At 33.9% G+C, this 21,238-nt stretch overlaps 2 protein-coding genes across 2 annotated transcripts; one reads left to right on the top strand and one right to left on the bottom strand.

The window, feature by feature from the left end:
- The first annotated feature begins 2,370 nt into the window (after positions 1-2,370).
- On the top strand, positions 2,371-7,704 carry nat9 (N-acetyltransferase 9 (GCN5-related, putative)). The gene is made up of 7 exons (XM_056469510.1): positions 2,371-2,518; positions 2,596-2,682; positions 2,757-2,866; positions 4,686-4,826; positions 4,905-4,964; positions 5,075-5,169; positions 7,108-7,704. The coding sequence occupies exons 2-7, from the start codon at positions 2,606-2,608 to the stop codon at positions 7,264-7,266; spliced, it is 642 nt and encodes a 213-aa protein (XP_056325485.1). The 5' UTR covers positions 2,371-2,518; positions 2,596-2,605; the 3' UTR covers positions 7,267-7,704.
- A 2,619-nt stretch (positions 7,705-10,323) lies between these two features.
- On the bottom strand, positions 10,324-17,083 carry lrrc59 (leucine rich repeat containing 59). Its single transcript, XM_056469501.1, has 8 exons — positions 16,960-17,083; positions 16,659-16,776; positions 14,651-14,710; positions 14,403-14,561; positions 14,205-14,309; positions 14,036-14,108; positions 13,142-13,333; positions 10,324-10,907 (listed from the first exon to the last, which is right to left on the bottom strand). Exons 2-8 carry the CDS (start codon positions 16,755-16,757, stop codon positions 10,651-10,653), a joined length of 945 nt encoding a protein of 314 aa, XP_056325476.1. The 5' UTR covers positions 16,758-16,776; positions 16,960-17,083; the 3' UTR covers positions 10,324-10,650.
- Between the last annotated feature and the right edge of the window lie 4,155 nt (positions 17,084-21,238).

Raw genomic sequence — 21,238 nt, 5'->3', positions numbered from 1 at the left:
CACGACTTTGGACTGGGGGAAACCGGAGGAAACCCACTCAAACACGAAAAGAACATGCAAACTTCACACAGAAATGCAACTGGTCCAGCCAGGACTCGAACCAGCAACCTTCTAGCTGTGAGGCGACAGTGCTAACCACTGAGCCACCGTGAAGACCAACAGGTCTTCTTTTACTTTACTTCTTTTACTTTTAATAATAATAAAATAATGACTATTATTGTTTTAAATCTTTGAAATGGATGAAGCTAGCATTTAACAATTTTAGAACATTAAAAATATTTAACACTAATTTAACACCAAAATTGCCTAAACAACTACTTTAAGATTTTAAGGTTTAACTCATTTTCTTATATATGTAACTAAACAAATAAATATAAAAACATTGAAACATTTTTGGTCATTAATTATAGGCATACAAAATGCTGCATAAAGTATATTTTAAATATCTATTATCCATGCAAGAATCAGTGATGTTGATCAATAATATTGCAAAAACAAAAAATGCCAGGTTACATAAATTCAAGAGGTTCTGTTTGCACCACACCAGTGGAGGAGAAGAAATTGAGTACAGACTTAATCATTCCAAATCAGTTCAACCAAAATTGACTGAATATGCGAGATGTGAAAACAATAACTTCAGAGAAAGTGGAACTTTTGTGGAAACTTTTTAATCACTTTTCTCATTTCTGAGTTCTCATATAAGACTACTTCAGTGTTTGTGGAAGAAAAAACACATAAGCAACATGAGGGAGAGAAATGATGATAGGACTGCACAAAAATGCTACTAAATAACTCATTCATTTTCTTTTCGGCTTAGTCCCTTTTTTAATCTGGGGTCGCCACAGCGGAATGAACCACCAACTTATCCAGCATATGTTTTACCCGTGGATGCCCTTCCAGCTGCAATCCATCACTGGGAAACACCCATAAACACTCATTCACACACATACACTGCGGCCAATTTAGATTACCCAATTCACCTGTACCATGTCTTTGGACTTGTGGTGGAAACCGGAGCAACCAGAGGAAACCCATCCCAACATGGGGAGATCATGCAAACTCCACATAGAAACGTCACAGAGAAACTGACCTTGCTGTGAGGCGATTGTGCTACCCACTGCACCACCACGTCACCCAACTAAATAACTATAAATGGTAAATGTATGTGTCTTTAGAACTTCTTTAAGAAATATTTGATGTAAGTTACTGATCAAATTAGTTCATGTATCAAAATAAATCATCCGTTTAAACTGTTTTTAAATGGGAATGTTTCATATTTTATAATACAAACATAAAATCACATTTTATAATACATATGAAAAAGTGACAAAAGCAACAAATATAATACAAACATTTCACAAATCAATAAGCCATTGCTAATACCAAAGGAACTTTGCTAATACTCACTACTGCTGCTGTTTTCCTCCAAAAATCTGTCACTTCCTAGATAATAATAGCATTAGGAGCTGTATTTTTTTCATTAAAGATATACTATGACAGCAAATGAATGATTGGCAATTATTTCTAAGCGAATATAAACATAGTTTGCCATATTCCTATATTCTGTGGTTTGCATTTTACAGTACAGTTATAGTTAGCATAATTGATTTTACAACATATAAAATGATGAGTTTCATAGTTTAATTAAGATGGCTGCAAAACAGCAAATACTTCAATGTTTGTGGAAGAAGAAAAAACATGAGAGCAACATGAAGGAGAGAAATGATGATAAGACTGCACAATAATGCAACTACATAAATGTATGGGTCTTAAGAACTTCTTTAAGAAATAATTGATGCAAGTTACTGATCAAATTACTTCACATATCACAATAAATCATCCATTTGAACTGTTGGTTGATTAGTTTGTGTTTAGGGGAAATATTTATCTACCAATGTTTTCAAATGGGTATGTTTCCATCACATTTTATGATAAAAAATTAAAAAGTGACAAAGGCAACAAATCAATTAGCCATTGCTAAAGGAACGCTGCTAATACTCACTACTGCTGCTGTTTTTTCTCCAAAATTCTGTCACCTCCAAGACGATGATGGCACAAGAGCTGAATTTTGTTATTTAAAGAGATACGATGACAGAAAATTAATGATTGTCGATTATTTCGAAGCGAAAATGAATATAATTTGCCTTATTTTCATATTCTGTGGTGTGCGTTCTACTGTATAACGTTAGCTATAGTTAGCATAAATGATAGCCCAACATATAAAAATCATACATTTCATGATTTAATCAACTACAACGGTAAAATCTACTGAAGTCATTTCAAACTCTTTCCATGAAAAGCTGTGGTCGTCCGCCCTCTTGTGTTCCAGAATAAAAACTCTCAACATTTTCCACGCATGCTGATGACGTCCTTCACATGCGCCGCAGTTTATGCGAGTTGTATTGAAACTCGCAAGATCGTAATAAAATCTATGTAGTGTAAAACACCGAACATGTACTTAAATTAAACAAATGGACATTATTTGAGCGACCGTTCTATATTCTATTCTGAATTCAAGGTATGACGGTGACCAAAAAATGCTAAACTGCTAATTTGAATACCCAGTTGTGCTTCTTTAAACACTTTATTTCACAGGCTGCTTATAATGAGGATAAATGAAGATACGTTACTGGAGGGGGAGAAGGTTGTTTTGGTTCCTTACAACGCAGAACATGTACCCAGGTATTGTTAAGCGTTTCATCATTATTATGTTGGGGTCTCAGTGCATTTTAGCCTCATTTGACTCCTCTTTTCAGGTATCATCAGTGGATGTGCTCTCCTGACCTGCAGAAACTGACCGCATCAGAGCCGCTGACTCTGGAGCAGGAGTATGACATGCAGAGGAGCTGGAGAGAAGATGATGACAGTGAGCATTTTACACTTCATCTCTTTATACGTTGTGTGAGAGTACATTTCCTCACATAAATCAGATATATGGTAATATATGCTATTTACATGTGGGACATGCAAGTTCATATTAGGATTCAAAATATTGCAAAAATGTCCGTTTACATATATATTTATTTCAAGCATTGGAATTACAGATATGCACATGTACAGTGCTCAGCATAAACGAGTACCTCAACCTCACAGATCTCTCTTTTAAATAAATATTTTCTATAGGATGCGTTACAGTAACGTATTTGTGTATATACATACTGGCCACTTTATTAGGTACACCTGTCCAACTGCTTAACGCAAATTTCTAATCAGCCAATCACATGCCAGCAACTCAATGCATTTAGGCATGTAGACATGGTCAAGACGATCTGCTGCAGTTCAAACCGAGCATCAGAAAGGGGAAGAAAGGTGATTTAAGTGACTTTAAACGTGGCATGGTGGTTGGTGCTAGACGGGCTGGTCTAAGTATTTCAGAAACTGCTGATCTACTGGGATTTTCATGCACAACCATCTCTAGGGTATACAGAAAATGGTCTGAAAAACATGAAAATATCCAGGGAGAGGCAGTTCTGTGGGCGCAAATGCCTTGTTGATGCCAGAGATTAGAGGAGAATGGCCAGACTGGTTCGAGCTGATAGAAAGGCAACAGTAACTCAAGTAACCACTCGTTACAACCGAGGAGTATGCAGAAGAGCATCTCTGAACAAACAACACATTGAACATTGAGATAGATGGGCTACAGCAGCAAAAGACCACACCAAGTGCCACTCCTGTCAGCTAAGAACAGGAAACTGAGGCTACAATTTGGGCAGGCTCACCAAACTTGGACAATAGAAGATTTGAAAAATACTACCTGGTCTAATGAGTCTCGATTTCTGCTGTGGCATTTGGATGGTAGGGTCAGAATTTGGCATCAACAACATAAAAGCATGGATCCATCCTGCCTTGTGCCAAAAGTTCAGGCTTTTGGTGGTGGTGTAATAGTGTGGGGGATATTTTCTTTGCACACTTTGGGTGTACCATTAGTACCAATTGAGCATCAATGCCACAGCCTACACAGTATTGTTGCTGACCATGTCTATCTTTTTATGAACACTTCTGATGGCTGCTTTCAGCAGAAACACACCACGTCATAAAGCGCGGATCATCTCAGACTGGTTTCTTGAACATGACAATGAGTTTACTGTACTCAAATGGCCTCCACAGTCACCAGAACTCAATCCAATAGAGCACCTTTGGGATGTGGTGGAGCGGGAGAGTCGCATCATGGATGTGCAGCCGACAAATCTGCAGCAACTGCTTGATGCCATCATGTCAATATGGACCAAAATCTCAGAGGAATTTTTCCACTTCCTCCTTAAATAGAATTTATGGGTAGACCAAAGACTCCTGCATTTTGTTTGATTTGATTAATAACATTATATTATTGGAAAAATATCTAATACACTAATTGAGATTGTTGTTCTTTTATTATTATTATTATTATTATTATTATTAAATGAACAGTTCTCGGATGTCCTTAATATAAATTGATCAATTTTACTGCATTATGACTTAAAGTTTTTCTTATTTTTGTTATTGTATTTATTTGAGAAATTTTGGAGTTTAATTATTTTTTTATTCAATGTAATTGTGTTAGGTCTGTATTTGCTGTTTTGTTGTAACCAAATTTTGCATTCAGTAGAACAACAGTACACTTTACCTCCTTTTCTATTGGTATTCGAACAGTATTTACACTAATCTGTTTCTAGTGTATTAATATTTGATTGTTTTTTTCCCCACAGAGTGCACTTTCATCATCTTGGACAAACAGAAATGGGCAGATGCGAGTATCCCTGAGCAGGAGTGCATGGTGGGAGATGTTAACATTTTCCTGACGGACCCCAGTGATCCTTCCCTGGCTGAACTGGAGATTATGATTGCAGGTTATAGAGCATTTGCTGTGCATTTGAGTTTATTTATATTAACTGGAGTCTGTCAGTAACATTTATGAATTGCTTTAGTGCCCTGCTACAGAGGAAAGGGAATTGGCAAAGAAGTAACACGCATGATGATGTGCTATGGTAGGATCAGGCAGATTTTTTTTTAAAGATTTCTTAATTTTCTCTTTTGTTATTCAGTATTATTTTTATACTGTAGATGTACATTTGTATTTTGTCATTTTCCTCAACAGGCATCCATAAACTAGGAATCCGGAAATTTGAAGTTAAGATTGGTTTGGATAACAAAATCAGCATCGCCATGTTTAAGAAATTCCACTTCAAAGAGGTGAGGATAATTCGATTGCATTAAAAAACTTTCCTTTGAAAAAAAAAATGTTTGTAAAAGTACATGCATTAAAAATTATTTACTACACTAAAAATAGAGTATTTTCAAGCACTGAATTTTTTTCATAGATAAATGATAATATTTTTGAAAGTATTTTAAGCTTATTAAAGGAGCATTTAAAATGGTTAAAATAGTAATATTGCAAAATATTATAATGTACAAATTATTTTGTACAATTGATATTTTATTTCTTTATGTATTTTTTGCTATGATGGCAAAGATGAATTTACAGCAGACATTAAAACATTTTTGAAAAAGCTTTTGCTAATAATTTAAATAGTAATCTTGCATAATATTTTAATGTACATTTTTATTATTTTATTACATTCTTTATTTTAATTTTATATTATTAGATTTTTTAAATGTTTTGTTTGCTATGATGGCAAAAATGAATTTACAGCAGACAGCATTTTTGCCAATATTCTTAGCCACACATGCATTTTTCATTAAAAGTAGCCTTATAAATGCTATTACTGATATTAGAATCAAGTGTAATATTGATTAGAGTGTAAAATAGTGTAGTATTTTTGTTTTGTTTTTATGTTTGATAAAAATGTTTGAGCATGTTATCTGCTTATTAAAATGATTTGGGATGGACCATTTTCCACTAAATTTTAGTGGTGTAATCGATCACAAATCTCACGGTTAGGATAATATTGTTTTGTTTTTTTTTGTTCACGATTTGGACCATTTTACATATCAGCTAAAAAAAAAATTTTAAAAAGAGAAACAAGTGTAATTTGCTTTACATTTATTACAAAAACAGTACTGCAAGAAACATTTAGTTTTAACAAACAGAACTTACAACCTGTAATTTTATTAAAAATAAAATCAACTGAATAAAAAAAAACTGTAAAATATTCAGTACTGTGGAAAATTCACTGTTACTACTGTTGCTGATAATGCTAAATGTAGAAATCTAACATTATAATTTGTACAACCCATATTTTTTTTAAGTCTCATTTTTAATAAATGATTCAGTTATTCACTCTTAACACTTCATGTTTCATTGCTAGATGGATATTTTTTGAAGAATTATTCGGTGGCATATTTTTTAATGGCTGGTTAAATGTAATTGCTGCCTACAACGTATTTTTGACTATCAAGTTAAATGCATACGACTGTGATTGTAATCTTTGCTATAAACATCAGTGTTTTTATCTAAACTATAAACTGTTGTCCCAGTACTGCTGTGTTATTTAACTGTTTGTAACTCAAAAGACTGAATCTCTTTCTTGATTTTTGCACTTTTCAAACACAGATTGGAAGGATTAATAAACATACAAATCAACATCATTTATAATTTATGTGGTGTAGATGTTGAGATCTCAATCTTTTAATGATTAATAATGCAGCTTACAGTGAATGCATTAATGCAGGCTAAACAAGTCGTCACAGAAAAAAACCTTTAATAACCTTAGAAACCCACCACATCTCGAATAACCTACCACAACTTCTTCCGTCATCATTATATTTTGCAGAAAGGCTAAAATGCTTTCATACATGCGATTTGAAATGACACGAGGGGCGATCTCTCTGCGATAGTTACAAATTTAGGATTAATCTACAAGTAAAAAAAATAAAATTGTTAATACGCGGGTCATGTGTGTTCCGAACCATGGGTTGTGATCCGTATGAATCACGGATCAACTGTGATCAGTTCCAACCCTACCAAAGACTAAAGTACTCATAAGTGCACTTAAGTGCTCATAATACAGCTTTAAATCACAGGAATGAATTTCAAAATGTACACAAATACAAAATTTATATTTCAGAAATGTCTGTGGGGGGGAGGGAATCCAATACTTTTGTAAAAGCCAAAAATAAAAACATTCACACTTTTACCTGTAAATATGTTATGATATGATTTCTCTTCAGCTCTCCATCAGTGAAGTGTTTCAGGAGGTCACGCTTGGTGTCACTGTGAACGAGGCTTTGCACAAGCACGTGTTTGGAAACATGGACTTCATGCTGCAGAGGGAGTATGGGAAGACCCGCGACAGCAGACAGGCCACGTTCACACCATTATCCCTGTGAAGAAACAGCCTCAAAATAGAAATGGTTACAGGTTTGTGGAAGACTGTGACAAGAAAAAAAGCCTTATGGTGCATCTCAATATTATATTATTCACACACTGTGTCAAAAAAGGCTGAAAGACCTCTAGCAGGTGACATCTTTTAATTAGAAGCACATTCTTATATGTGTGAGAAATCTTTCTGAATCTTTCTAATTCAGACTTAATATGTGATTTCAAATCCATACATGAAATACTGTATTATTATTGTTGTCGTATTGTGATTTTAACCTCTTAAGGCATGGAAATCAAGAAACCGTACTGTAAACAAACACAGACTGTTTATATGTTACTGCATGTTGTCTTAAAAAAAAAAAAAAGTAAATTATATTTGTCATATTTGGTTGTGTATAATATAATTGTAGTTCCTTGTGAATATAGACAAGATACTAATTCGACAATGCGTCTTTTGTCAGTTATTTTCGTGTAGTAGTACATTTATGCCATTTTATCATCCTTACAACAACAAACAAAACTATGGTATTGAAAGCAAGTTTTTGGTCCATTAATACAAATATTACATTTGAGGTGAAAAATATTAGTCCTCCAGTGAATTATGTTTTTAAATATTTCCTAATTTGTTAAACAGAGCAAGGAATTTTTCACAGTATTTCCTATATTTTTTCTTCTGGAGAAAGTCTTATTTGTTTTATTTTGGCTAGAATAAAAGCAGTTTAAATTTTTTTTTTTACATTTTAAGGTCAATATTATCAGCTCATTATCAATATTATCTTAAGCAATATATATTTTTTGAGTGTCTACAGAACAAACCATCATTATACAATGATTTGCCTAGTTATGCTGATTAACCTAGTTAAGACTTTTAAATGTCACTTTAAGTTGAATACTAGTGTCTTGAAAAATATCTAGTAAATTATTACGTACTGTCTGTTAAAAAAAATTTTGTCATTAGCAATTATTAAAACTATTATGTTTAGAAATGTGTTGTAAAAAAATTTCCGTTAAGTGACGTTAATTTAAAAACTAATTTCGAGAGGATCATGTGTTTATGATTGACCACAGCTGGTCCTGCATTAGCAAACGCATGATTCACCAATCAGATGATTCCTAACTCACTATAAACAAAGACTATAGAATACACAAGACATGCCACTCATATAGTTTTGAATGGGGAAAAGTGTAACAGTCAATATGGTGAATGAAACCCTGCCTTCTAGTACAAGAACCAATCAGCGATCGCTATAGACTGACATTTCTCCAGTGGAGGGGCTAGGACCAGATGTGAATTTCTGCAGATTTTGTGTGACTTAAACGTTTAGAAATGAAACTTAAGAGACAATTGTTGCTTACTGTAATTGTTGTTTATGAAATTCAATGGTAACCTTGGGCAAGCAGTTTTGGAGAATTTGACGTTTCTCCATTCAAACAGAATGCCTGAGATCATTTCAAAGATGGCCGCCGAGTGAAATGACTTGCCTTTAAAGGGGCTTTGCTATAAATAACCAGAGTTTCTTACCTCAGTTATCTTCATCTTGTAGAATGCCCCCCTCCCTTTTCCTTGTAATGGAAGCACAGCAGCCCAGTGGTTAGCACTTTTGCCTCACAGCAAGAATGTCACTGGTTCAAGTCCTTACCATGCCAGTCAACGTTTCTGTGTGGTTTACATGTTCTCCCTGTGCTCACGTGGATTTCCCCCGGTTTCCTCCCACACGCGACATAGGTGAATTGACCAAATTAAATTGGCACCATACATGAGCTCTTAATCAGCCGTATATCTCTCTGTAGCAATCCCTAATTTGTCATTAGCCATTATAATAAGCAAGGGAGTTCTCGAGACCTACCAGAGCTCAAACTCTCCTCTTGCCCTGCAAATGGGAGGAAGCCCCGTGCTCAAGGAAGCTCACGAGCTCAGGGCTCTCTCCCAGAACAGGATGCCAAATATGCTCAATCATCAGCTAGGTGCGAACTCTTAAAACAGAAATTGGGGTAATGAATATGATTTTATATATATATATATATATATATATATATATGGGGCCTAATAATTCTGATTTCAACTGTATATTACATTTACATTGTCATTTAGCAGACGCTTTTATCCAAAGGGACTTACAAATGAGGACAAGAAAGCAATTTACACAACTATAAGAGCAGCAGTGAATAAGTGCTAAAGACAAGTTTCAGGTGTGTAAAGTCTAAGAAGCAAAGCATTAGTATTTTTTTTTTTTTTTTTTGAGAGAGAGAGAGAGAGAGGGAGAGAGAGAGATTACAGTTAGTGGTATAGCCAGAGAGGCAGTTAAGATTAGGAAGGAAAGTGGAGACTAAATAGTTGAGTTTTTAGTTGTTTCTTGAAGACAGCAAGTGACTGCTGTTCTGATGTAGTTAGGGAGTTCGTTCCACCAACTGGGCAGATTGAATGTGAGTTCGGGAAAGTGATTTCTTCCCTCTTTGGGATGGAACAACGAGGCGACCATCATTCACAGAACGCAAGTTTCTGGAGGGCACATACATCTGCAGAAGTGAGAGCAGATACGAAGGAGCAAAGCCAGAGGTCACTTTGTAAGCAAACATCAGAGCTTTGAATTTGATGCGAGCAGCAACTGGCAGCCAGTGCAGACGGGTGAGTAGCGGAGTGACATGTGCTCTTTTGGGTTCATCAAAGACCACTCGTGCTGGTGCGTTCTGAAGCAGCTGAAGAGGTTTGATAGAATTAGCTGGAAGCCCGGCTAGTAGAGAGTTGCAATAGTCCAGTTTGGAGAGAACAAGAGCTTGAACAACGAGTTGAGCTGCATGTTCAGATAGGAATTGTCGGACCTTTCTGATGTTATAGAGTGCGAATCTACAAGATCGAGCAGTTCTAGAAATGTGGTCAGAGAAGTTTAGTTGGTCATCAATCGTTACTCCAAGGCTTTTTACCATTTTGGATGCAGTAATGGTTGCCCATTAGATTAAGATTATTAATTTTATAATCTTAATTTTTTAAGTTTTTTTTAAAGCAGATTCTAGTTATAGCAGAAATGTATGATCCTTTAAAAATCCATTTTCGCATCTGTAGCACATTAAACGAAAATCTATCAACTGTTTTATTACAAGATGTTGTGAAACAGCATTACATAAGACTCCAAAGGTTGCCAACATTATCAACTGTTCCTTAAAGTCCATTTTCCTTTCCTGTTTTGGCAGTTTAAAGACACGCAGGCAGGACTTTCACTCACAGACTAGTCCATAGTTTTCAAATGGATCATTATCATATTTTAAAAAAAGATGCAGCAACGAAAAACACAATTCCATAGGAATTTCTGCATACTGGTCTGTGATTTGGTCCCAAAGCGTCACCTGAGAGGCTCAGAACGGTGGCAGGATGGATCTTTTTTTTTTAGACAGTCTTATGTTCTGAGATCAGACATTTTCTGAATGACCTGCTGCACAACGTCCAGACCCTGAGCCCACCTCACAGTCTCCTCAAAGTGAGCGTTGAGCGGAGCACAGAACGCCTCCTTCCTCAGTTCTGTTAACTGACAAACTGCTACAACGCTTGATCCTCCAATGACGAGCAGGAGAACAAGTTTGAGGAGAAGAGAGAAGAACAGGGAGCAGATGGAGCGCTTGGCTTTGGGCACAGACTCTGGAGCTGCCTTTTTACCTGTAGTGAAGGAAGTGAAAAAACATATACTTAAAACATTAACCATGAAACCAAGTTTATATTAACATGACAATCTGACATATCGTCACCTTGGAATTATAAGGTTCTATCTGCGTTCTGAATGATTTTGAGATATTGAGCTTATGTGTGTAACATTTGGTTTTTAAATAAAAAGTCTTAAAATGTAAACAATTAAAAAAAAAAAAAACATCCCATAATGTAAATAAGTTGTCATTTAATAAGAATATGTCAGTAACTCAATTTTGACAAAAAAGTCAGATAGAACCTTATAATTCTAAGGTGACGATAAGCTACCATTCAAAGTTTGGGGTCTTAAGGTTTTTAAAAATATTCAGGAAGGACTCAATGTATATACTTATTCAGCAAGTACTTAAATAAAGTGATGGTAAAGATATTCAAGAATGTGATCCACACTCAAATAAGCCAGTCACAATAATCAATATATCGACTTATCGCACAATAAATTCTAATTCTAATTCTAGCCACGTTTTAGCTGGTTGTGCAACACCTCTCTTGAAGGTGTCAGTGTCACTTTGGTAAAAACAGCTACAGTATGTACTATAAATGAATTTAGTATATTTTCATGTCTGACAACTGAAAATAGATCTGGTAGCAGAAATTGCAGCCTCTGTTAATTTTTAAATTGCACCTTTTTGTAAACATTTATTATTATTTATTTAGAATATGCAATTTCACATTCTAATTCCAATACCTATTTATTAAATTGTTAAAATGACTACAGTTAAATTAAATATTCTCAAGAATAAAATATTATGTGTTCTTTGGAAGAGTGTACTTGCATCATGATGATAATGTTATTCAGGCATTATATAGTAAGTGGCATTAAATGGTCCTAAAATGACAATAATATTGTTTATCGCTATAGATTTTGGTGCAATATATGCTAGAACAAAAAATAGATACCGTGACAGGCCTACACTCATAATTATTTTCGTTTTGATGCTCTTTATTGAATGCCTTTATTTAATCTCAATTGAACGTTCTTTATTTAACATTCAATTCGGAAACAAAACCACAATCATTGTATAAACGACTTGCACCTTTTAACCTCCTTGTAAATCAATAAGATTTACATCAATTACTCAAATTTCAATCATTTAAAATAGACATGCTTTTTCAATATTTTGGACAATAATCATTAAGAGAGATCTCACCTCAAGCCGACGGCATTGAGCCAAAACATTTGTGGTTTTGTTTCCCAATTGGGTAACACTTTATTTTGATGGTCCATTTTAATATTAGTAGACTGTCTGCTTAATATCTGCTAATACTGCTCCTTCAACAGACATTTAACTGACGATAAGAAACTTCTCAAGTCCATGTTAATGTACCACTAACCCTAACCCCAACCAAACTGTCTACTTATAATCTAATGAGAATTAGTTGGTATGTAGATGCAATGCAACTTAAATTCATCAAACGAACCATCAAAATAAACCCCAAATTGAATGTAAAAAAAGAATGTCAAAAACAAAAATAAATGAATGCGAATCAATGGCTACTCCTTGAAACATGTTATAAAATTTCAACGCAACAATAAGAGTCTAGTAATGCAAGAGCCTGGTGCAAACTACACTACCGATAAAGAAAATAAAGAAAGAAATTCATTGTTTAAAAAATTACTTAAACTAAAAAAACATGGTATCATTTTTTTAAAAATTATCATCAATACTTAAAAATTGATCACGGTTTCCACAAAAATACCAAAACTGATGATTTTGTTAGTTCATATTGCCAGTTTTGCGGTGAAGAAGTCTCCTGTGCATGTCATTAAGAAAATAAATTGTTTGCTCTTGTAATCTAAAATAAAATCTGAAAATGCACTTCATATTGTTTTTTTTTTCAGTTAAATTCTCAGATTACGTCAGTCTGAGGTATTGGGCTTCCTCAACATACTAAGCCACCCCCCTCCAACTGTTCGTTTCGGCAACAAACAGAAATACTGAGCAGGCGGTGTCTGTTAGGTTGTAATAACTCTTCTAAAACCCATTTCCCAATTTATTGAATGAAATACCTACTTTACTACATCCAATCAGCTCACAGTAAAAAAAACAGCCATGCCCACTGTTTTCTCTAGGAACTGCATCACAATAAAAAAGGGGTAGCAGCTTCCGGTTCATGTGGGCTTTAATTTTGCAATATTAAGCAGTGTAGTTTCAGGTAGTATTCTAGAATTAAACATAAAAATGTACCTTGATTTTGTGCTGCTTTCTTTTTCTTCTCTTCTTTCTTCTTTTTCTGTTGTTCTTGAGCAGCAACTGCAGCGACCTGAGCTTGATACTCCTTTCTCTTCCTCTCTTTTTCTTCTGCTTTTCTCTTCTTCTGTGCTTCTTTTTCTCTGGCCTCCTTTTCTCTCTGCTTAGCTTCTTTCTTCTTTTCTTGTTCTTTAAAAGAATAAAACGGTGACCATGTAAAACCTGGAATATATTGTACTACGCAAAATTAAATACCAAGAAATTCTCACAATTTGTTCTAAATGCAAAATTATATATGCAAATAGAATTAGCTGCATAAGGCAGAATATCATAGCATGACAAATATTGGATGAATAAATTAAAAGTGGTGATGTACACTTAAGCTAGTTGATATATTAACTATAAAAAACTGCTTAAGTGTGTATTTTTTTAAAAAGGTTGAATATTAAACTGCAAAAGACTTATGTTTACAGGTCTGTCAGTTGGAATGAATGATGCAGATTTGTTTAATACATAAATACTGAAGCACATGTGATGCATCTGTTACCTTGAATGAGAATGTTTGAGGACATGTACACACTGTCTCCAGAGTTAGCATTTATTATACGACTATTGTCATATGATACACATAAAAACGCAAGCGTCTAAAGGGTTGTTTTGTCATGAAGAAACAGACAGACATATATTACTATTTTACCAAAAAAAAAAAAAACACTTCTCTAAACACAGTTTTAAAGAACAATTACAAATAATACATTTATTTTCACTGTAACACGAATATAATGGAATTCCTGAGGGTTTCTAAAAAAATTGAATAAAACAGCATTTGGGCCCTAATAAGGAGGGGAAAACTACAAAGCATTTTCAAAACTAAGTTTTTGCACTCCATACCTCTCTCTTTTAGTAATCGACGTTCTAGTTCCTTTTCTGCTTCTTCCTGCAGTACCTTCATGTGCTGGAGAACCTATACATAGACAAAAACTTGTTCATTTGTGACCATTGAAAATTTTTGATTTCATAGTCAACTAGCTTAGCTAAACTGTACTGTAACAGTACTTACCCTGGATGCGCACTGTCTGCACTGCTTCTCATCCAAGCAATCTCCTGCTGCCTTAGCCAGTGTTGGCTCCAAGGGATTATCCTTCAGATCCAGCCATTTCAGACTCTACAACAAACAAAGTCCTCAATTACCAACAATGCAACACCAGTCAGCACTATCTTTCAGAGAATGTTTGCAGGCACAAGATCCTGAACATACCTTGAGTTGTGAGAAGCCGATAGGAAGCATTTTTAATTTGTTGTTGTACAAATCAAGATGCTGGAGATTAACAAGTTGTCCGATTTCTTCTGGTAAGCAGACGAGCTGGTTCTTGTTCAGGTCAATTTTGATAAGGTGAGTCAAGCTACAGAATTCAGGCTGGTGAAGTAACAAAAACAGCACAAAATCATTAAATACAGCTAATAGGAAATCAAATTAGGTTTTACTTTTTATTTGTAGTTACTTACAGTCAAGGTAATTAAATTATTACAGGACAGATCCAAAAAGGTTGCCTTCGGAAAGGCAGCCTGCACAGAAAATAACGCTGTAAGTTATGTTTTCTTTTCACACACTTAGCATATGAATAAATATAGTACTGTTAAAGGTGCAGTAGCTGATTGTCTTCAGAAACATGGTTTGTTGTGCTGGTTGAAAGTCTCTTCACATCCCAATAGTAATGATTAAAGTAAATGATCTAAATGTATTGATGTGTTTTTATATTCTGGGTAAGGCATAAGACTAAAAAATGTTCATCCAATTAAAAATTGTCGGGCCGACAATTCCCATAATTCTGATAAGTAGCCCAAACTGTCTGCCAACAAATGTCGATTTGAACATCTGCGCAGCCATTCACGTAGATCTGCCATTTGCACATGCACGCATGCCGCGTTTAAGTGCACACGAGAGAGAGAGAGAGAGCGGTAAAAACAAACTCTGAATCAAAACTATTGAAAACCATGAATCAATATTGGTGTTACTTTAGCACGCTGGAAGGATGACAGCCTGTGAGGCGCTCCTTATATGGTTTACCATGTTACTTCAGATATTCAGTCTGAACTAGCATGCAAGTATGGCTTAATAATAAGTGTATTTCCTGCTCGCCACCGGCCAACCACTAAGCATACAGTAGTCAGGACAAAGTGTGTGACAAAGTGAGACCAGCGATCCTTGCATGCATGAAATATTGCACATTATGACAAGTTCTGCACAACTACACAACTGAAAACGCGCTAGATATAATACAGTTTTCTGTTCGGAATCGTAGTATTATAAAGTACTATAAAAGTTTTCTAACTGGTGAATGCCATGATCTAGTGGGTTGTCTACTGCCATCTTTAATGTGCGCGTTCATGATTTCAGGAGGTGTGGCTTTGGACGACATGGGAGATGCTGTGCTTCAAAGATATTATGCAAACAGATAGCATTTTGGCAGATCACCTACTGCACCTTTAAGGAGAGGTAAGACACTACTGACAAAATCATGTTTCTTCTAAACACCAGTCAGTTATGAAATTTAGGCTTTTTTCAATGTCAAATTTTTTTAAATCACCCAACATACACTTTTAAGTCTTATTTTTCGCCCACGTTATCCATTTGTGTCTTTAGATTTTAATTGCAATATATATTTTAAAGGCTTTTCCCTCAAAATGAGTCGTTTCTCCCTGCACTAATACATAAACCTCAACTTCAGCAACACTTACTGTAAACACATCAAACTTCACTTTTTTATTCATATTCTGAAGGTTTTTACTAAAGAATGTTCATACATAATATGCCAGATTATACACATTTTATTCTGTAAAATACACTTATATACTTTATAATGTAAAAAAATATATTTTCTGGCTGTTCACAGAACTTTTAGAATTGTGGAGTGACAAAAACAGATTCCCATTGAGGTGAAGTTGTTTTATTTTCACGCATTCGTTCAGTGATAACCTGTGACATGCTCCCTATATTGTTTACTATGGTACTTTAAATATTTGGTCTGAAAAAAATATGCAAGTATGACTTCAATACAACATAAGCACTATTTACTTGACTGTGAACATTGTTGTGCTCTGATAGTCATGGGCTGCTAATATGATTTCACTATTTAGAATTTGCAAAGTATACTTATCTGAAATTATATTATTAAGGAGAACGTCTGAATGTGTGAATATAAAACCAACTTTACCTCAATCAGATTCCCAGGCCTCTCAGTAAAAATTCAACAGACTCCAATATGTTTATCAAACTAATACGTAATCAAAGAACTCATCAAATGTTTACATATTTGAATATAACATGTTATAAAATTTGTAATACACTATTTTTTTGCGATTTCTAATGTAACCAGTCAACTGGAGCATTATGGTGATAACTGCGAGTCTTGCCTTATAGAGAAAACTAAGAACTTTCTTAAAACGTGTAAGCAAAATAAAAAAACACTCCTTGATAACGATAAAGTGAACAAAACTGTGGACACACACTTACCAACTCCCTGACTGGCACTTCTGTAAGGTTGCTGAGACTCAAATCCAGCTCGTTGCCATCAATTTTGTCTTTAATGTTTTCAATTTTGCCTTTATTCATGTTGATAAGCTGTTCCTCACTAAACAAGAAGTCAAAGAAAAGCGCATTAACAGCAAACAAATTCAATAACACATCGAAATGAAAGCAAGTTTTGCAGCTCTACTGTTTGGATAAAGTATGAGAGAATTCGTTGATAAAGTTGACTTAACGCCGCTACACACAGTGTTTCAATGACTAGCTGCCAAGAATAAAAGTTTGTTACCTTATTAGAGATGGGATGAAACAGTCCAGATGCACTGCAGAGCTGTACGTGTAACTGAATACAGCGAGTTCACAGATTTCGCACCGCAATGGATGAAAATCCACGTCATTGCTTGCGCGTGTGTTCAGAGACGCAGCTGACAGCGTGTCACTCTGAGGAAATACCCCTCTGAGCGCCATCTGCCGGTTGGAGGTCTGCGCTGACACTCATTTTATTATTTTTATTTATTATTATTATTTAAAAAAATGTTATTGTATCAAGCTGAACATACAAACATGGAACATACTTACAATATTACATACTGACATCTCAAGGTTGAGTAATAAAATAGGCAAACATAATAGGCATAATGCATCTCAAGAATTAAAAAAAAATAACAGTTTTTAAATAAATTGCAATAGAATAAAAATAATAAAGGGGCTTTGAAAATTAATTTAGCTTATAAAAGTCCAGAAAAGAGATAAGCTTAAGGGCTTTTTATCATTCACCAATTTTACAGATTTGCAAAGAAGTTTTACCTCATTCAACCACTAAATAAAGTCAGGAGTAGATTTGAACCATCTGCATTTCTGAATAAAGAATTTTCCCAAACATAATAGAACATGGACAGCAAGATGAAATTCTTTGTTTTCAAGGAAGATACCAAACTTAACTGTCTGTACAGTGAGGGGAGGGAACTTTATATTCCTGGACCACAACCACGTCTGTACCTCTGACCAAAAGGGAAGCACCATGTCACAATGAAAAAAGCATGTTTCAAACTCTCTATCTCTTTTTCGTAAAAAACACAATTATTCAATATCTAAACTGAATTTCAATCTTAAAAATTTGTTGGTAGGATTAATCTCATATAATATTTTAAAGCTCACCTCCTTAATTTTAGGAAGAAGGGGAAAAGACAAATAATCTTTTCTTATTCTTTTAATTTCAACATTGTTAAAATTTTTAAATAGGAATTCTCTTCTAATTATATTTGGAAATTGTGACTGTAAAATTAAGTTCTTAATGATTTTGTTAGTGCATTTGAAAGCATAACTATTGATAGACAGTTGCCTCAATTCTGAAAAGGTGTCGGGAATATAAAATATATTCTTTAACTAATGACCTTAAAGCTACTGGAGTGGCCCTAATCATTTTATTTTAAAGCTTTACAGTGCATTGCAACAGAAATTTCTTACAAAACTCTCCATGCAGTAGCAAAATGCCTTTATTGTCCAAAAAATGTGCAACTGCCCAAATCCATTCCTCGAAAAATACTGTCTTTCTACTAATTTTAACACATTTATTGTTCCAAATTGGAGTGTTGTAGGGGCGGAAATCATGCTTGAAGAGTATTTTCCAATCATGCAACACTTGCTGATGTAAATTAGGAAGTTTCACTGGCAGCGCAGAACACTCAAAATCACAACAAAGAATAAAGTTAATTCCCCCCATTTTTAAAATATATATATTAGGGACAATAAACCGAAAGGAGTCATTTTTTATTTGCCTTTCAAAAACATAACAATTTAGGCCCAACTCATGCGTGTGGATGTTTCCCAGTGATGGGTTGCAGCTGGAAGGGCATTCGCTGCGTAGAACATATGCTGGATAAGTTGGCGGTTCATTCTGCTGTGGCCACCCCTGATTAATAAAGGGACTCAGCCGAAAAGAAATTGAATGAATGAATGAATGAATGAATGAACATACAGTGCAAACATCAAACAGCAAGGGTTTAAATAAAATCAGATTCATTGAACAAATCATACAATTGTTCAGCCTTTGAAACTTCTTTAAGGTGAACTCTTTTTCAAAGACAGTCAAAATAGGAGCTGTTTACAAAATTTTGCATTTGTGTTTTTTTTAATGAATGCATGAACGACATATACAGAACAATGCCAGGGGTGTACATAAAAAGATAGGAAGAGCATAACATAAATATATGTGTTTTATATAAGTTTTATATATATATCAATAAGTAAAACAAAGTAAAAAAAAGTGAAATAATAAATCTAAATATTACAAATAATGCTAGGCCTTACTAACTCACAATAACTTAAATGGGTCTCAAATACTTGCTTTACTGCTTTTTTTTTTTGTACTCTCCTTAATGGTTTTTATTTAAATATCTAGTTCTACTGAATGCAAAATTTGGTTACAACTAGATGGCAAACACAGACCTAACATAATTACACTGAATTAAAAAATAAAATCCCATAAATTCTAAAATAAATCTAATATAACACAACATTTGATATAATAACAAACAGGAACGTTATAAAGGGTTAAATGAAACCATATTCATTAAACAAATCATACAGTTTTTAGCATTCTCACGCTTCATTATTTCAATGAAGTCAAATGAGTCAAAATTTTGCATTCATGATTTTTCTTTTTAATAAATGCATGACGACATATACAGAACAGGGCCAGAAGTGTACATACAAAATATATGAAGAGCACAAGATTTACCAGTCAAATGAGTCAAAATTTTGCATTTGACGACATACAGAACAGTGCCAGGGGTGTACAGAAGAAAAAATATATACAATTGAAGTCAGAATTATTAGCCCCCCTTTGAATTATTTTTTTCTTTTTAAAATATTTCCCAAATGATGTTTAAGAGAGCAAGGAAATTTTCACAATACGTCTGATAATATTTTTTTCTTCTAGAGAAAGGCTCATTTGTTTTATTTTAGCTTGAATAAAAGCAGTTTTTAATTTTTAAAAAAACATTTTAGGGACAAAATTATTAGCCCCTTAAAGCAATTTTTTTCGATAGTCTACAGAACAAACCATCGTTATACAATAATTGCCTAATTACCCTAACCTGCCTAGTAAACCTAATTAATCTAGTTAAGCCTTTAGATGTCACTTTAAGCTGCATAGAAATGTCTTGTAAAATATCTAGTCAAATATTATTTACTGTCATCATGGCAAATATAAAATAAATCAGTTATTAGAAATGAGCTATTAAAATTATTATGTTTAGAAATGTGTCTCCGTTAATCAGAAATTGGGGAAAAAAATAAACAGGAGGGCTTATAATTCAGGCGGGCTAATAAATAAGAGCACAACAGAGTTATATATAGACTCACCAAGTAAAACAAAGTAAAAAAAAAAAGTTAATAATAACAATAAATCAATAAATAGAAATAGTACAAATAATGCTAGGCCTTGCTAACTCTCAATAACTTAAATGTGTCAAACAAATACACAGTTTTTACAGCTTTTTTTGCTTGTACTCTTCTTAATGGTATTTATATAAATATCTGGTTCATTAAGCAAAAAAGAGGTTTCTATTTGCTAAATTTACAACAATGGATATGATACTTAATCAAAAGATTGATAATGTAAGATTCACTTTCCAACTTCTTATCATAGTTTAAAAAGCCAAAAAAATGACCCATACAGTATTCTGACACTCGCCATAGTGTTTTACAGTTTGTTTATTTCCCTGGAGAACGAGAAAGGATTAAAATATGATTATTGGTTCCCCATAGTGATTAGGACGAGCTGACAACTAACTGGCTGATCATTTAAGGATATCTCTATAAAGCAATGATAAAAATGTATGCAATGGTGTAATTACTGTATTGATCCGGCTGAAATTCTGCATACACAAATGTCTCTCCCATTTTTATAGAGAAATTTGCAAAATATAAGATATTTTTACATTATCTTTAGATTGCTTACTGCTTAATCTTACGAAAAGTGTCATTGTCCACTAATTAATGAAGATTAATAAATTATTATGATTAATTTACTGCATTACTGTGAATAATATGTAAAAATGCAAGTCTGATTACAAGTGCTGAATTGAATATAATTCCGCAGTCTGGAATGCGTTATCAATTAAGAAATGTTTAATCACAATTGAATTATGGATACAATTGCTATGTTTAACATGGTTATTTTTGGAAATATTTGATATATTCAGCAATGTAAACTATCCAATTGGAGAATGATTCCCACCTAACTCTATTTTCTGCAAGGTAATTGTGGCTGTTAAAAAGAACACTTCAAGACAAAAAATACTTAATAACCAAATGAGATCAAATAATTATCAAACTAATGCACACCAAAATACACATTTAAAAAAAATCCCTAAACTTATGACTAAATAAATCAGTTTCTTCTAAAGCTTTCTAAAGTCATATGTCACATAATGAATATTCATGAGCCAAGACAGTTTTGCTTTAAATCCTATTTAATCAACCTTTCTGAAATTTCAGATTCTTTTCAGATTTTTTACGGTGTATATATACATGCAGCTCTTTCTAGTATAACAGTGCTTTCA

This window comes from Danio aesculapii, chromosome 12 (assembly GCF_903798145.1).
Source record: "Danio aesculapii chromosome 12, fDanAes4.1, whole genome shotgun sequence".
Lineage (NCBI taxonomy): Eukaryota > Metazoa > Chordata > Actinopteri > Cypriniformes > Danionidae > Danio > Danio aesculapii.
This window is presented reverse-complemented; position numbering and strand designations above follow the sequence as displayed.

What these genes read in the sequence shown, in the direction of transcription:
- nat9 (XM_056469510.1), top strand. Translation starts at nt 2,606, where the DNA reads ATGAGGATAAATGAAGATACGTTACTGGAGGGGGAGAAGGTTGTTTTG. An exon ending in AACGCAGAACATGTACCCAG is followed by an intron (nt 2,683 to 2,756) that starts GTATTGTTAAGC and finishes TCCTCTTTTCAG; the next exon opens with GTATCATCAGTGGATGTGCT. An exon ending in ACTGGAGATTATGATTGCAG is followed by an intron (nt 4,827 to 4,904) that starts GTTATAGAGCAT and finishes GAATTGCTTTAG; the next exon opens with TGCCCTGCTACAGAGGAAAG.
- lrrc59 (XM_056469501.1), bottom strand. Translation starts at nt 16,757, where the DNA reads ATGAATAAAGGCAAAATTGAAAACATTAAAGACAAAATTGATGGCAAC. An exon ending in TCGGCTTCTCACAACTCAAG is followed by an intron (nt 14,310 to 14,402) that starts GTATGTTCAGGA and finishes TGTTTGTTGTAG; the next exon opens with AGTCTGAAATGGCTGGATCT. An exon ending in GCAGACAGTGCGCATCCAGG is followed by an intron (nt 14,109 to 14,204) that starts GTAAGTACTGTT and finishes GTCTATGTATAG; the next exon opens with GTTCTCCAGCACATGAAGGT.